Raw genomic sequence first — 16,123 nt, 5'->3', positions numbered from 1 at the left:
ACAACGAATTGGAATAAAATTGTATTCCCAGTCCTGTCGAGTAACACAATGTCAAATGAAATCGATAATTTCATCGTTTACGATTCATTCGCGTTATCAAATTATTTAACGCTAACAACGCCGTCTAACGAATGAATAGGTCGACTTCCATCCAAATCTCTTCCAATCTACCTAAAGAAGGAAACATCTCGTTCTTCGGCTACGTTCTCATCTAGGTACACTCAAGTTTCAGCAACGAATTGTCTAAAAGCGAAATGGCACCAGATTTCGAAGGATGGGGTTAACGCGGAACAAGCCCACCGGGAGGTAAAAGCGCAAACCATGGGGTGGTAAAAACGGCGAGAACGTCCAGAGCAGAGCGACGCGGCATTTCTTACAATTTACATCAAAGCTCGGTAAGTAAGATTAATGAACGGTTGTCGTAACGAGGCGGAGTGCCGAGTTCCGTCTGAGACGGCAAAAACAGTATGGTCGTATGCTCGCGCCTGAAAACGGAGGATTACGCGCAGAAATTATTACTTATTGGATATTCGGCCGGTAATTATCACCGTGGAAAGAAATTGAAATGGAAAAAACAACGGCGTTTCATAAATTGTAAGTTCGATTAAAGGAACGAATGACCAAACGAGATAACAATTTAAACGGGCGAAAGGTCGTTGATCTTACGATTTATCGAGCCATGCTCTGTGTTCAAAAATGGATTCATCGAGCTAATGAATGCAGCTGTTCGTACTTGAAATGGACGGTTCTTTCTTCGAGGGGATTGGTGAACTGCTTAATTGTGAGTGATTTAAAAGTTCCGGCCAGATCGCTCATGTTTGACGAATAGCTTAATAATTCGAATTTTTTAACGACGATAGACGTTTTATCACACGAACACGTATAATTCGATCCACGTTTTAATGTTATTATGTTCTTAAAGTAGAAGGATTTTGCTCAAACTTATTTATTTTAAGTCGAATGGAACAGATAAAGATTGCATGAGAATCGGGGCATCGTATATTAAGCATTCGTATCGAACGTACGTACAGACGTTTCTTGGAATTATCTTGCGCATTTTGTAAAATATTCAAGATATTATGCTCGTATATATACGTGTATAGGACCGAAGTACATACACATAGGGTAAATAATGTAGTCATACGATATCGCGTATTAATTTTATGCAAAGTGAACTATTTTCCTATACTTGAGGAGAAAAGCTAGTTAATATACATATCTGAAGCCTTGAGAGTAAAAGTAGTTTAACCCCAATACTCAAGAAGCTGAGTAATTCGCTATCTAAAATAGATGCGACCACAAAATATTCATTGCACGACTGATTCCGTTAAGTTATCTGGCACTGATTCGAACAACACGAATCCCTCCATTCTCATACTATCAGACCAATACGGTTTATTGGAATAAATTAATGCTATAAACTCATGATCAATTTAGAAAAAAATGTAGCTTAGTTCACTTTTCCTCTTCGTGCTTTAAACATCCGACTGTCACATCGAATTTCCATCAAATTTCTATCGCAACTATCAGTTACTACGTATTTTTGTGCATTTACGGAAAGTTTAGTTACAAGAACGCATAGAGTATACATAGTACGCAAAAATATGTAAAATATCCAAAGTAATATAGATTAGTCGTTAGAATATTTAGGTCGTGAAACGTTAGTACGTGTATCTTTGCTCGGGTTCCACTTTCTTCACTGTGCTCGTAAAAGGGCGATCTTGCATAAACATCCTCGTAGCTATTGGGTTGACAACTAAGTGATTGCGGATTTTGCCATTACCACCCGGTGACAAAATCCGCAATCACTTAGTTGCCAACCCAATAGTACATTTCGCGATTAAATTACTTCGAGCTTGCGTAAATATTTATTTTATTCTCAAACGCAGTCCAAATAATCAATCTTTATGGTATTGCTGTGTCTAACTATGGCGAGAGGTTTGAATGGTTGAAAAACGTCGACGAAATAGCAGAGTAATAAATGGAGAAAGCGAAGAACTCGATGGAAGAGTGCGATCAACGTAAATCGTTAGCCACTTAATTTCTTGGCAAGTATGCATAATGCTGCATAAGCAGCCGTGGAAAAGGAGATTCGTTCCGAATCGACGGATTTAAAAGGTGGCAATTACGCGGATAAGGAAAAGTATCGTCACTGAAAGGACGGGCTAAACCAAAGGGAAATGGAAAAGCGGACGAATGGATCCCGTGGATTCCGAGACAACCGCTTTATCCAAGCATCCAGCTGTCAATCGATCGACTCAACGATGGCTTTACTTTTCGTTCCAAAAGTTTTTCCAAACGCTATCCTCCTTCCTGGGTATTTGCTGGCTTGGAACGTTCCACGAATAGAATCACCAGACTTTTGCGATGGATCGTACAGCTTTGAATTTTACGATTCGATAAAAAATTAAGATCGATACACGGCGAAAAAGAACAGATTTCGATGGTCGCTTTTGTATACAAATAATAACCATATACATTTCTCTCGCAAGAAATAATTCGAAACGGTAATCCAAGTACCAAAGCAAAAGTATCGTTTTCTTCAAAATTAAAATTCACCGTTAAACCGCGTTTACTTTAACGCTCAACGAACAGTTAATCGATTATTCCTGTAAAACTGTGGACGAAGAAAAAGGCCGATACAACGATCCAAGCATTCGGCGGTATTGTAACGTTCGCTAACAGTCGAATACGTTTGAGTAATTCGACGAACGATGTCACTGATTTCGAACAATAAACGTTTGTTCGCAAACGTTTCGTATTCTTCCTCTTACTCTTTCACCCTCTTCCGCGCGTCCGCTCCTTTTTTAATACAAATATTCATTCGAGATTCATTACCTAAAAGCCCGAGGGTTGACACACTGACCTGTTTCAACGGTCATTTAAACAGAGCAGCCATTTACCTCGCCGTTTACGAGTTATGCACCTTCGCTTCTCTCGATATACCGCGTATTTTACACGGCTCGCGCCGCTATCTCGATATTTGTTTCTCTTATTTCCATCGAGGGGGAAAAAACGCGCATTCGCTCGACGTCGAGAGCGCCGCGATCGATTGCAATACGAGCTGGTTTTTCCCCTCATTTCAAACAGGCCCGTGTTGCCCCGCGAAAGGTTCAAGTTTAATTACGTAGCCGTCCAGCGTCGAAATTCATTTCACCGAACAGGCCGCTGTTGCTTTCGTTGGATAACGTTCTCACGGCGGAGGTCTCGATTTGAAAAACCGGTCGCATCCGATGTCTGATAAAAATGTTACGAGTTTTGCGAAAGCGAAACTAAGGATGTGACCGTGTTAAACTATTTTTAACGCGCTGTGTTCTTTCAATGATCTTTTGCTCGATCGGTTCATTGACACTTAAACGAGACGCGACAACGTAATTACGATGGTCGTAATATCGATTTCATGATAGTGCCAACGAGTATATTCGTGAGAAGTGTCTACAACCGTATACATCCACAAATCTGTGTACGTATTCAGTTTCACATTATCGTTATTAATTGAAATTAACTTTTCGATGTTACGTTCTCAGCGCAGTTATCGACCCATCCGCTTATCAATCATAGTCTATCGCTACCATAGTCTGACGTTAAAAATCTCTTAAAAATACTCTTCTTTCAATCTATGTCCTCGTATTCCCGAAAAACAAGGTAGAAGACACAATCCCTAAAAAGAACAAAAAGAAAGCTTCAACTTCAGAAGAACGCTTTAATATACCATGACGGGAGTCAGATAAGTCAAACGACCCCCTCCAAGTGCCCGAAGTCGAGCGACGAACTAGCCGTTACATCGCTTACCATACATAAGTCCGCAATCCTCTTACACCGACGATAAAAAGATTTGCGCGGTAAGTTCGCGGGATCGTGCTCGTAAGCACTTTATATTTTCACGTTTAAGGATCGATATAAACGACCAAAGGGAGAAAGTTAGAGAGGATGAGAAACGCTCGGAAGCGATCAACCAGCCAGCATACGCTATAGTTGGCTGACGCTTCGGGGCCCGAGGGAGTAAATTAGTTTAGTTTATAATTTCCACACACCGCCTAGTCGCTCATGAGAATAAATGGGCCGCTGTTTCAACGTCAGATTGGCGTCGTCCCGACCGTTAGCGACGCTCGACGTCGCTGACGTACATACGTACGTATCTGCACACCTGGTAAGTTCTATGGTTCTATGAAATTATGGCTGTATTACGGCCTCTGGCACGCTACCTTATTTGGTTACTCGCAATCTGAACGCATGAACAAACAGAATAGAACGTAGGAAATGAGAGGATCACTTTTGTTATTCTTTTGATACGGATTTTCACTGGCTGACGTCTGTGAATTTTTCGCTGGAGTGTCCTTTGCTGGATTTGACGTTTCAACAACGACGAATTTGTAATACGACAATGCGACAGTTACTAATAGACAAAGCAAGGAATCGTTATCGTTGAATGATGGATTTTTAAGAAAATGATAAAGGTAGAAGCCCAGTTTCATCCGTTAAGTATCGCCACCGATACTCGTACGATATCTTCGTACGCATAGTTTCGTACGCATAGAAATCTGCAATCTGATTATTACATTCGGTAGAGAGCATGTGCAATAAATTAGAGAACTTTCTTATACTAAATTCAACTTCGTTTCACTTCATTCAACTCAACTGCGAGTAAGCAAAACGCAATTATGACGAAGCAGGTGGACGAAAAGTAATTATCACTGGATCAGGACTATCGTTTTGTATGGAGCAATTGTTGTTACATAAAATTACACTCACCCATGGTAAGCGAGAAACGACAATAAGAAGAAGATGCAAGCGAGTACGTCTGCTCGCCCTACGATGCCAGTCACCTGAAACAAGAAGAAAATGTCATGAAAATCTGATATACGAGCATCGATATAAGAAAACGATATAGAATCAGAAATTCTGTAAACTGTATCGCGCAAACAAATTATTTTATAGCGGAAATATTAAAAACGCAGAACCAAACTACCCGAATGGTCGCTTCCACGCGGAAACATTAATACCAAAGTGGTAAATCTGTAGATTCTCGACACGAGCACTGAGAAGCGAAATCGAAGGACACAATGGACGTTCGAGCCAGTGCGAAGATCTTGCAGGGTAGGCGGTGGACTGAAATTGGATTTGGCTGTGTAAAACGAAAAGGCCACGACGCGCCAGAAAGCCAACGAGGAGATCCCTTTCACGGGACAAACGACGAGGAACACGGCCATGTGATCCAAAGGGCCAGGGACGAATTGAAAGAGAAGAGAGCCTGGCCAAGTTATTGACAGTTCGCCACCAGTGAATAACCGTGCTTCCCGAAGATCGTCTTGAGCTACCGGCTCGGATGGTGCCAAGATTCTCGAGGATCACCTCGATCCATAGATTCGTATGTGCCACTGGGTGGCCTCAGCATCTTCCGTTTTTCGTTTTATCCTTCTTTGTTCCGCACCAACGCTCCCTTTTCCTTTCATTCTCCTTCATTCAGCGGGTTGCATCTTAGAAATTTACGGACATCGTCCATTACCACGAATCGGTCAACCATACCCAACGAATTAATTCTGAGATTCTCGCGCCGCTGTTACGGGCACTCGAAATGAGAAACCGAAGGTCCCTTTTGTAGGATTTTTTACTACAATTAGTTTATTTACAATAGATTAAACAGATGTTGGTTAAACGGGAAACGTTGGTTATTTAACGCGAACTAAATACAATGGCGTACTATAATTAAGACAACTAAATAGTTGATTTGCAATTCTCGTCACTACGCTTCCAACGTTCTCTCTCACGCGGACTACACTCTCTCGACAACGATAGCAACACTATCTTCCTGACTTCTCGATTCACACACTCTGGCTTCTCAACTAACACTGACTATTAATTCGTCTTTCTCCCTTAGCATCCCTTTGTCTTTTGTCTTAGCCCCACCACGCACGTGTTCCGCAATCGCACGTGGCCAGGGTCACGCAGGCCCCTTCCACGTAGCTATTCGATCGAAGAACCGACGATACATTGATGGGCCTGTCGGCACTTAGGCTTTCTCGCGACATTGTTTGTGGTTCGTCCGATATCTCTTAAGCCTTTCGTCCACGATACTACACTTTTAATTCGTAGCTTTCGAACGAGAGTTCGTTAAACGAGATCGTTTCGAAGAAGTTCGAATCGAGGTCCGGCGGAATTGATCTTCCGATCTACGATACGGTCCCTGCACGCGCGCATGTAGCTACCGTCATCCAGTGTAACAACTATTCCGCGTTAATTTGCGACACCGCACCGTCTGCAGAAACTCGCGTCTCTATTGTTGGTTCGGTAGACGAATTTTCAATTTCGGTTAATCGATAGTTGTAATCAACTTTGTTACTTTCGCGATAACCTGCTTACGTTTGCGGTAACGCTGTTCCATTTGCCGCTATCGCCGAATGCCAACTTGTCGCGAACGTTGTGAATTGTTTGATGGAAAAATAGACGAACGGCGGGAACACGCAACGAACGAGTGTGGAATATATTTTGGAAATTTACGGTTAATTGTGTGAAACAAGTCGCAAATATGTCTCTTAAATGACGTTATTGCTCAGAATATATGCAACTTTTATACAACTATTATAACATCGAACTGTACTTACGATATATAGTCAGAGTTATTTGTTATTAATTGCGCACAATTACTTGATTATCCTTTCATGAAAATTTCCAGTGTGTACGATTAAATGAGATGAAAGGGCGAAATTATAGTTTGTAATTGTTGGAATACAACGATATTAATCTTATACAGGCATCTACACAGACATTTGAACAGGACACTTGCACAGGTCGTACTCACTACTGTTTAGAGAGTGAGGTTCAAAATCTTTTAAGGGACCATGGGTTACTACGTACAGTCAGTCTGACAGTAACTGGCCAACTGCCAACAATCCATAACACTTACTTACATTTTTTAAATACATTTGGTTCTGTACATTTTAAATACATTTGGTTCTGTAATTTTGTTTAATAAATATCACCTAATATTATTTCAACATAAACATTGTGTCTTCCACAGATTATTAATCTTAACTTTAAGATTACATTCTAACAGTAATTAATTACTCCGATGATTCTAGAATAGTGCCAATTAAAGAAAAGAAAAAAAAGGTTCCACAATCTTTAACCTTTTTTGTAGCTTTTTTATTTCTCTAACAAGTGCTAGCATCTACTTTTAACAATTTAAGATACAGTAATATTAATTTAGAAATAAAAGATTACATATTTTACGCGAGTTATGAAAATGTTGCTATTTGTATTCTCATGTACGTGTGTAATATCGCCGACGATTTTTGCAGCGGAGAATAAATTTTAATAGTGCATACAACAAAGATGAATTCTCTACTAAACAGAAATACAAATGTTCAATTGTAATTGAGTCTCCCAGAATATAAGTTGAATAAAAAGGTACAAAAATAACTCTGTTATAATCCTTTGCAATACTAATAATTAAAATGTAATATTTATAAAATTTTCTAGAACTTAAACATTTTGTGTATCTTCAATAATACGATAAATAGTCGCTGTATACAGGGTGGTTGGTAACTGGTGGTACAAGCGGAAAGGGAGCGAAAAAAGAAGTCGAAAATATAGAATAAAAATTTTTCGTTCGAGGCTTTGTTTTCGAGAAAATCGACTTTGAATTTTCACTCGGTACGCGTGCGGTACGTTATAACGGATCTCACTGTATATCGTTGTCTCGATGGAAAAAAGTTAAAAAAAAAGAAAAATGAAAAAATTAAAAAAAATAATTTTTATTCTATATTTTCGACTTTTTTTTCGCGTAGAATCAATCCCTTTCCGCTTGTACCACCAGTTATCAATCACCCTGTATATATAATAAACGACCATATCTTTTTTTGTCAGACTCAACGCTTTTTACAGAATTAAAAACATTCAAATATAGGAAAAAAGGTCAGAGTTCGAAAATCAGATAGGAAGTCTCCTAGGGAAAAATGTTTTTTCACTTTTCCAATTTAATCTCGTTTGTAGAATGGAACTTTCCACGCATATTGCATCGTCAATCGCGAAACATTTAATTTCGTTAAATTTTGGTCCGGCGATTGGTGAAATTAGGTGAACGTCAAGCATCGAAACGTTACATCTTTCTATTCAGCTATATTAATTTCTCATTGACGCGCGGCACACCATGATTAACAATGTACAGATACGCATATTCTCTGCGTTCGAAAAATGATTAACGTTTGTCTGGGAAATTTCGAAGTTTCCCCCGTATCATTAAATTCTCATTATTATTAACTGTCCTGTACGGCAATAAATTACGTCACCGTTAATGAAGCGCCGTTGCATACGCCGATCCGCTAATTTCATACATTTTATGGATGGTTCAAGGATGCACGAAAGCAAAACCGATACAGTTGCTCGCGTTATTATTAAATTTCGACTATAATTGCGACCGTGATGGACATTGATGAATATGACTTTCAACGTGGCCGGCTACATCAGAAAGCAATAAATCAATCCCTTTCCCTTCGGATGATGAAAAGAAATGAAAAGAATACAGGAAAGATATCGAGCTCTTCTCCCAAGGGAGAACGATTTAATGAAACATTAATTGCATTCGGCATGGTTACTTATTAGAAATGTGCTTCGATTGTCGTCGAAGCTACTGTTACTCGAAATCTACATAGGCAACATCGAGAATTTGTTCGAAAGTTAATTTATGAAATTCAGCTTACGTCGGATTGTTTCAGACCACTTTGGTTATGTAGCGGCATATGAGTCAAAGGACAATTCAAATCATATTGTTGTTTTGCCACGGAGTATCAAGACCGTTAGGTTGCAAGTAATGTAAGAACAAATAAACTCCGGGCAAAACAATGTCGCCACCACATACAACCGTCAAACGTAGACGAATTCGCTCCCCCGACCAGTACAAACAAACGGGCGCGATCGCAAGGAAGTCAAGGAAAGGAGTTACAATCAGTTGTCGATCAGTTATCAACCAGTTATCAACGAATTATTAGCGATCTAATTAACGAGTCAATAGCGATCCTATTCTACGACTTGTACACTGTCTTAGCGAATCGGTTAGTACGAGCGTCTTTGCGAGCATTATCTGCATACTAATTTATCATTTTAAATATATTCGACGGTTTCAACAACGAGCAGTCTCGTCCATTAAACCTTTGGGGGTAATTGTCCCAGATAGAAAAGATAATTCGCGTTTCGTCCCCGGACTACCGGTGGACTCGTCAGTAAGGCTATGGCCGGTAATCCCTGCCTTAGACGTAGAGGGTGTTACGACCGTTCGCGGAGAGACGCGGTCGCGAGGAAAACGCGTCAGCGAGAGGCGTAAATTCTCGCTACGATTCGGTGAATCGACGCCGCGAAGTAGTCGTTCCCCTGTTTCGGTTAAGATAACAGAGGTGGTTAAATGAATATGACACAGTAGTAAGTTATATTTCACCGTTTATCCCACTAACTTATAACGTAGGTAGTTACACTGATGCGTATGTACGAACGAGATGAGTGAGTGACTGATCTGCGGGTGTGTATACCCGGTGGAAGGATGTTGACCGTTCGAAGGATGTAAAATCAGAACTGTCTTGGGAGACGATGATGTGTCGGAGGAAAGCTAAGGATGGGTGTGTCTAGCGCACGGGACCATCGGATTTGTTGGTGCCGATGTTAGTTAAGAGAGTGAGGGACTAGCCTTCGTTGTTAATTGGTTAAACGAAGGGTCTTAACCGCCCTCGAGAGGAAGTGGTTAGTGGGAGGAAAGTTGCAGCGTACGTGAGAAAAACTAACTTTCCCTTGTCACGCCGTGGTAGACAATAAGTCCTTGGAAATTCTTCGGAAACAGACGTTTTTTTTTGGTTTGAAGGACCTTTTCTAGGAAATCTATGAGATTTATGACAGGTACTTGAAACTATGGAGGATACGCTGCAAGTATCCGAAGACATCTGGTTGCCATATTGCCCGCGGTGTGTGGCCTGGGCTAGGTAGAGTGTTACGCGACGTAACAGAGGGAGTCTCGCTAGGTGCGGTATTTGTATCGTGACACCGTATATTCGATCGCTAGCGAGACAGACAGACTCGTTGTCATCGTATTAGCCCTCTGGTGTTGGCGGTTGGTATCCGGATCGCCCGGGAGGTGTTACGATCGCGTTGATGCCTCGACCTGTCGGCGTCCTGTTGGTACCGATCAGCCACAAACCTCACCGAACAACCGCTCTCTACGCATAAACCTCTACAGTTATTTTATATGTTTTTGCACGTTAAGTATATGCATATTGTAGACTTTTGGAACCCTAGATTTCCCAGAAAGGCATAAATATCTACAGTTTGATAGTTATACGTTTAAGCGATATTTGGAAACGAAGCATAAAATGTATATTTGAGAGAATCTTATATTTCAGGGAGATCTGCGAAAGGAGCGTAAGACCTACATTCGAGACAAACAAGTAAAATTATCTTAATAAAATTTGATTATGTTCTCTCGTATGATCCATTATACCGTTTGCATATTGCGATAAACTAGTTGGCTTCAATTTTATTGCTATCAGCGAGCACCGTTCTAATCTCGGATCTTTTGCGGCAATACAATATTATCTAAGTGACACGACGTATCGCGTTTTACGAGTTATAATAGCAATTCAGGGCGTGAGATTCATCGCAGGTAAATGGGCCAAAACGAAATCGGTATAAGATAAACAACAAGTTGACATTTTCCGAGGGCCCTGTCCTTCGTCCTCTTATCTACCCTATCCGCTTAGTGGAAGGAACTTGGAGGAAAATCTCGGACGTGGAACAATACTCCGTCAACGTCAAGGGGATGAGAAAGGAGTCGAAAGTGGCCTCGACGAGGACCAAGGAGCCATAAACGAAGGGTCTACTTAAGATAACAGAGATTACTCTGGCCACTTTGTGATAGATTCTTTCACGCGCCTTCAATGTCCCTCGAATTGATGGCCAGGGATAATGGGTAATTTCGAAAAAAACACCAACCGACGATTAACCTAAGTGGCGGCTCTACCCTCAAGTGAGAAAAACGGATTAAAACGAACGTTGTGCAATCGAGAGAATTTTTGAGCTTCTCTCGACTCTTGTAACGCTCGTTATAATATTCAGAGGGCGAAGCCAATCTTTTTTACGCGGATCCTTCTCCTCTAACTGTGTTTAGAGAAATATGAATCTGCAAAATTATGAATCCTGCTTTTCCAGTTATATTCATAAAAATCTGGATTTACGCGAATATACAAAGTCTACTAATCGCCTCTATCCATTCTTTAGAAACGTTCATCGTTATATCCGGGTCATTCTTATATTATTCGATTCATCAAGCAAAATAGTATGAACGTGGAATCACACGAAAATAGGGATAAGATCATACGAATGGCGTTATACGCGATACTTAATAAATTCTCGAGTTGTCGAAGATCGCTGGTTCTCGTGGAAGCGGATAGATGGAAGTAGACGAAGCCGGGAGGATGCGGTGGTTGATACGTTCGTTCAAGTCGACGCCAGTTTGCTCCAGTTTGTACTTAGCTCAACTCCATTACCATCTCACTCGTTCAAGAGTCCTAATTGATTATATGAGGCGGTAGTTCCGTAGCAGTTCGCTCGTTACTCGGAGGTGGCTTATCCGCCCCTTCTTCTTCCGGCCTCTAGCTTTCTCCTCGCAACTCCTCCACGCTCTTTTATATCGGATTGCATTCCTTTTACTTTCCCGCGCCTTTCCGTAGTCACAGACGCGCGTAATTAACGCGAGAATTCCGAGGGCTAAACAGACTCGTCGGAACGGTCGATTCCTTTGATTTCTAACTCTACCACGTAACGCGTTTACCTCTGCAGATCTATCTAAATCTTCGGATACTTGCCAACTTCGAGAGAATCCGGTTTCATCGTTATCTTCTCGCGGATATCGCGAATATTACTAGGTCAGTTCTCCATATCGTTTCTTTAGAATTATATCTTATAAATATTTATTTGTACGTTATATTTGCATTTTGTATTTATTTGTATTTTATTTGCAAATTATGGATGTTATAGGGAAGTTTTATACCTTGATAACGTATATGTTATTAATGTATAGATATGAATATGTTAATCTATAATCTATAATGTTAATCTATAATGTACAATTAATATAATATGTGTGGTAACAGAGGATCAAATGTGGTTAGCCATGTAACATCAATATGGCCGGAAATTAATTAATTCTGCCATATCGTGTAACATATCGCGTTAATAATTAGCGACATTAAGGAGTAACCTGTGTATGTTAATAACACAACTTAACCCAGTGATTTATGAAATTAGAAGTAACACAGTGTTTTCTTGTTTGTGTTACGATTATTTTGCCTATTATTGGAATAATTTGGAAATGACTGTTATAATCTCAGTTCGATAGCTAGTATATTAAATAATTTTTACTTTCGCTTTGCACGATGCCGATTTCAATATTTTCTAAATTTAACGATATTTACGTCAAACGACTCTGCAATTAAATTATAATATTATGTTAACAATCGCTGACTAGAGAATTGATAATTCGTTGAAAGTACAGAAAATTTCACGATTAATTCAATTTCTTCGTCTAATAAAAAATAAATTTCGATAAAAATATAAAATCCAAGAAGGTACAATTAAGATCTTTTTTCCATCCTCTGACAAAGTTCTTTATTGTCTTTGACAGCATAAGAAACTAGTAAAGGGAATATCGTGTCAAAGACTTACTATGCATCTGTGACTATCGAGAAAAGTAGATATTCTCCAGAGATTAATTCCACATTCAAGACCTGTCTATGTGTCAGTCACTTATCGTGGTTCTATTTTGTTAGACGATTACAGCCACTGCATATTTGAACCTTTTGAAAGCGAAACTGATAAACTCCACTTTTCTTAAATGTCTCAAGTTCGTTACACAGGTATGAGGTTAATTTTCAATTGTCAAGAAACGTATGACTTAATTGCACAAATTCGTTCATCGTAAAGAGATAGCATAAACGTACAGAATCTCTCGACATTTTTACTCCCAATTTTTTGCTTCCAGGGCTGCTAATTGGATCGTATCTTAAACGAATGGACGCGAGTAGTCGGGATTATCATATCGTAGAATATAATGAAAAAATATCTGCTTTTAAAGACAAAAAGCGAACCTTTACTACATACTGCGACATAATGTATGACTGATACGAGACTGTCTCTTTTATCCTTTTATGGAATTATCAGCGTAAAGTATACGCATTTCGGGTCCTCTTTCTGCAATGAATAACTTACATCTTTGATACCAGTTGGATTTCATGGAAATTCAACTTTCCCTTTATAGACCAGAGAAGATATTATAACGTCCTTCTCGTTTTTTTATCTTTCCGCATGTACGGCACAGTTTATGTGTTTGATTTTTGTAATAGGCGAATATACGCGAAGGAAGCTGGGAAGGATCGAAATAGAATTTCGGGTATTCAAGGTTGCCGCTTTTCAATGGCGACCCTGGAATGCAAATTTATGATGGATGCGGTAGACGTTAAATAGACTCGAGCTGGAGGATTAACGACCGCTTCTCCCGAAATTGAGAACGTATGCGATGTCTTCACGTGGAATTCTAATACGTAGCATGAATCAGGTTGCCACCGTATATATATAGTTATCCCTACCTTGCCATTTTCGCTGGCACTCGCAGTCTCGTAAGATCATTAAAAATCTGTGATATATCGTACAGGTAAAGGAAATACGCGCTTACGTGCACAGGTACACGTAGTATTTATAAGGATATTTATATGTAGTATCGTGGAAAAGGGCCTAAGAAACATCAAGTTAACTATGAACAATGTCGCGAGAGCCGAGGCGCCGTCGGGTCCATCGATGTGTCGTCGGTCTTTCAATTGTATAGTTTTGTAGAAAAGGCCCTGGCAATTAGCGTCTGCGGAACACGTGCGTGGTGGGCCTAAGAAAAGACAAAGGGATGCTAGAACGGCCGGAATGTGAGTTTAGAGGTCACAGAGTGTGAGTTGAGAAGTCGGAGAGAGTCAGTGGAGAAGCCGCAGAGTGTGAGTGGAGGAGCCGGAGAGTATGAATCGGGAAGTTGAGAGCCGAGTATGATAATAAGACGTACGACGATACTGTAATCAGTTTTTTGTATCGAGTACTGCTTGTTAAACTAAACTTAACTCCAAATAAAACATCATTACTTGTCCTTACTCTAAGACCCATTTTAGTTACCACATGTATGATATTATATACAGCATATCTATTACACCTGAACGCCTTTATGGAACAAATGGAAAAGCCTTCACAGATGTGCAGGTTTTAACAGGCATGCAATTTAACCAAATAGAAGATATTACCACATCATAGAGCAGCTTGCACAAAAGCAACGGCGAAGTCGCGTGATTCGTGGTTACGCGTTGCGGCCAATCCGCTGCTTTAATATTACAGCGGTCTTTATTAAACCTTCATCTTCTTACAAGCTGCCAACTCCATTCTCGACTGTATCCCTTGGATAACGACGTCGTTACCTTCCCTCGAATTTCATTCGCGAAAACTGCTACCGAAAAGACGAAGGGGTGGCTGAGAACGCCGAGGCCAATAATCCTTACTGCTACAACAAGCTTATTAAGGACGTTAAGGCGTTTATAACGCGGCGGTTTGGGACGTGACAATATCGTCTACTTTTGTCTCCGTCTCCGCTCCTATTCTGCTCTACATCGCGACAACGAGGCTGTTAACCTCGTTTCAATTGTTAATACAATGGAATTTTAAAGAAGGAACGCACGCCGCGTTTCTTAGTTATCTTCTTAACTATGAGACTTTGAATTTCTATTATAAATAGATCGCGTTATGCGTTTCTAGGAAATTAAATTTTGTCGCGCTTTATGCAGAAGTTTACCAACTTATCGTTTGCAAAGGTACACACAGGTTATTAAATAACGTCTTCTGTAGTTTTATATTATGTTCAGTGTCTTCGTTATACTCTGCCATGTATTTATCAAACTATTTATACATAGCTATTTATCGAATTCAATAACTGTAAAGCGACGAACGAAGTCTGTGACATTCTCAACACCTTTAGTCAAAAAGTGACAGAGAATTCGACGATTCTGTCAAAGAATATCGTATAGATAAATTGATCTGCGACCAAGTCCCTTCTATTTTCATCCGACACAAGAAACAGTTCATACCATTCCAATTTATTAAACGTGTCTTCGCAATACGTTCAACAACGAAAGCTAATTCCGACGAGCCTTTCGTGCAGGATATACTTGTCACTCACAAATTCTTCAACTGTCAGATTTTAAGAATTATAAGATTTCATCGATTCTAGGAACATAGTATTATAAGATGTTATAACATCGACTGAGATGGCATTCGTAATACCAGATTCTTGTCTAACTTTAACTACTCGGGACATTCCGTTAGATTTGTCTTAGTTCTCATCTCGCCGTTCCATTCATTTCCAAAGGAACAGCGAAACGGTCCCATTTTCCTGACGAGCATAAATTTTCCCAGAGAATATTATTATCGACAAAAACGCCAGGCTTTAAGAAGCATTACGCTCTTCCATCGATCACGTACCCTGATGCTGCTGACGTCATCGAGATATCGCACGCCCTGTGAAAATAGTCACCGATATATCAGGATCGTGTACTTTGCCCTCAGGTTAATCGAATAATCTCTGGTTCTGGTTTAATTTCAAATTTACAAAATATATACACACAGTCGTCTTGACTGTGAATTTTACTCGTCCTTTCTGTGATACATCGTTCGAAAAGAACGATGAGTTGGATAACAAATTCTCCGAGCTTCCAACTATTTCTATATTACTATTTTTATTGTTTTCTGTGTTGCTCTATATATCAAGATTCGCGTGTTAGATAGGGGCATTTATTTTAGCGTAAAAATCTCGACCGATCGATGCTCATCTGTTTTATCTCAACAAGCTTCTTTTCGACCTCTCGAAGTCAGTCAATAATAGTATTTCATCGAACTAGGGAATTTATAATATGATCGATAGAATGACATACTTTTTCGACTTCAAAATTGACATGTTCGGATTTATCGCTGTTCTGAACACGCAAGCTCCGTTATATCAAACCCTCTTGTACTCAATTTTACAATTAAAATAGTTTTTTAAAGCATACGTCACGATACCTACTTG

General features: G+C 39.8%; 1 protein-coding gene across 2 annotated transcripts in view; it reads right to left on the bottom strand.

Moving 5' to 3' along the window:
• Nucleotides 1-16,123, bottom strand: part of LOC100748495 (protein O-mannosyl-transferase TMTC1) — a 211,397-nt gene that overhangs the window by 51,301 nt on the left and 143,973 nt on the right. For both annotated transcript variants that reach the window (XM_033321941.1, XM_033321942.1), the window contains exon 3: nucleotides 4,753-4,826. In XM_033321941.1, the coding sequence (XP_033177832.1) occupies nucleotides 4,753-4,826 (74 nt within the window). The remainder of the gene's footprint in view (nucleotides 1-4,752; nucleotides 4,827-16,123) is intronic.

The sequence above is a fragment of the Bombus impatiens genome, unplaced genomic scaffold (genome assembly GCF_000188095.3).
Source record: "Bombus impatiens unplaced genomic scaffold, BIMP_2.2 scf_0537, whole genome shotgun sequence".
Taxonomy (NCBI): domain Eukaryota; kingdom Metazoa; phylum Arthropoda; class Insecta; order Hymenoptera; family Apidae; genus Bombus; species Bombus impatiens.
The sequence above is the reverse complement of the archived record's forward strand: the minus strand, read 5'-3'. Positions and strand labels throughout refer to the sequence as shown.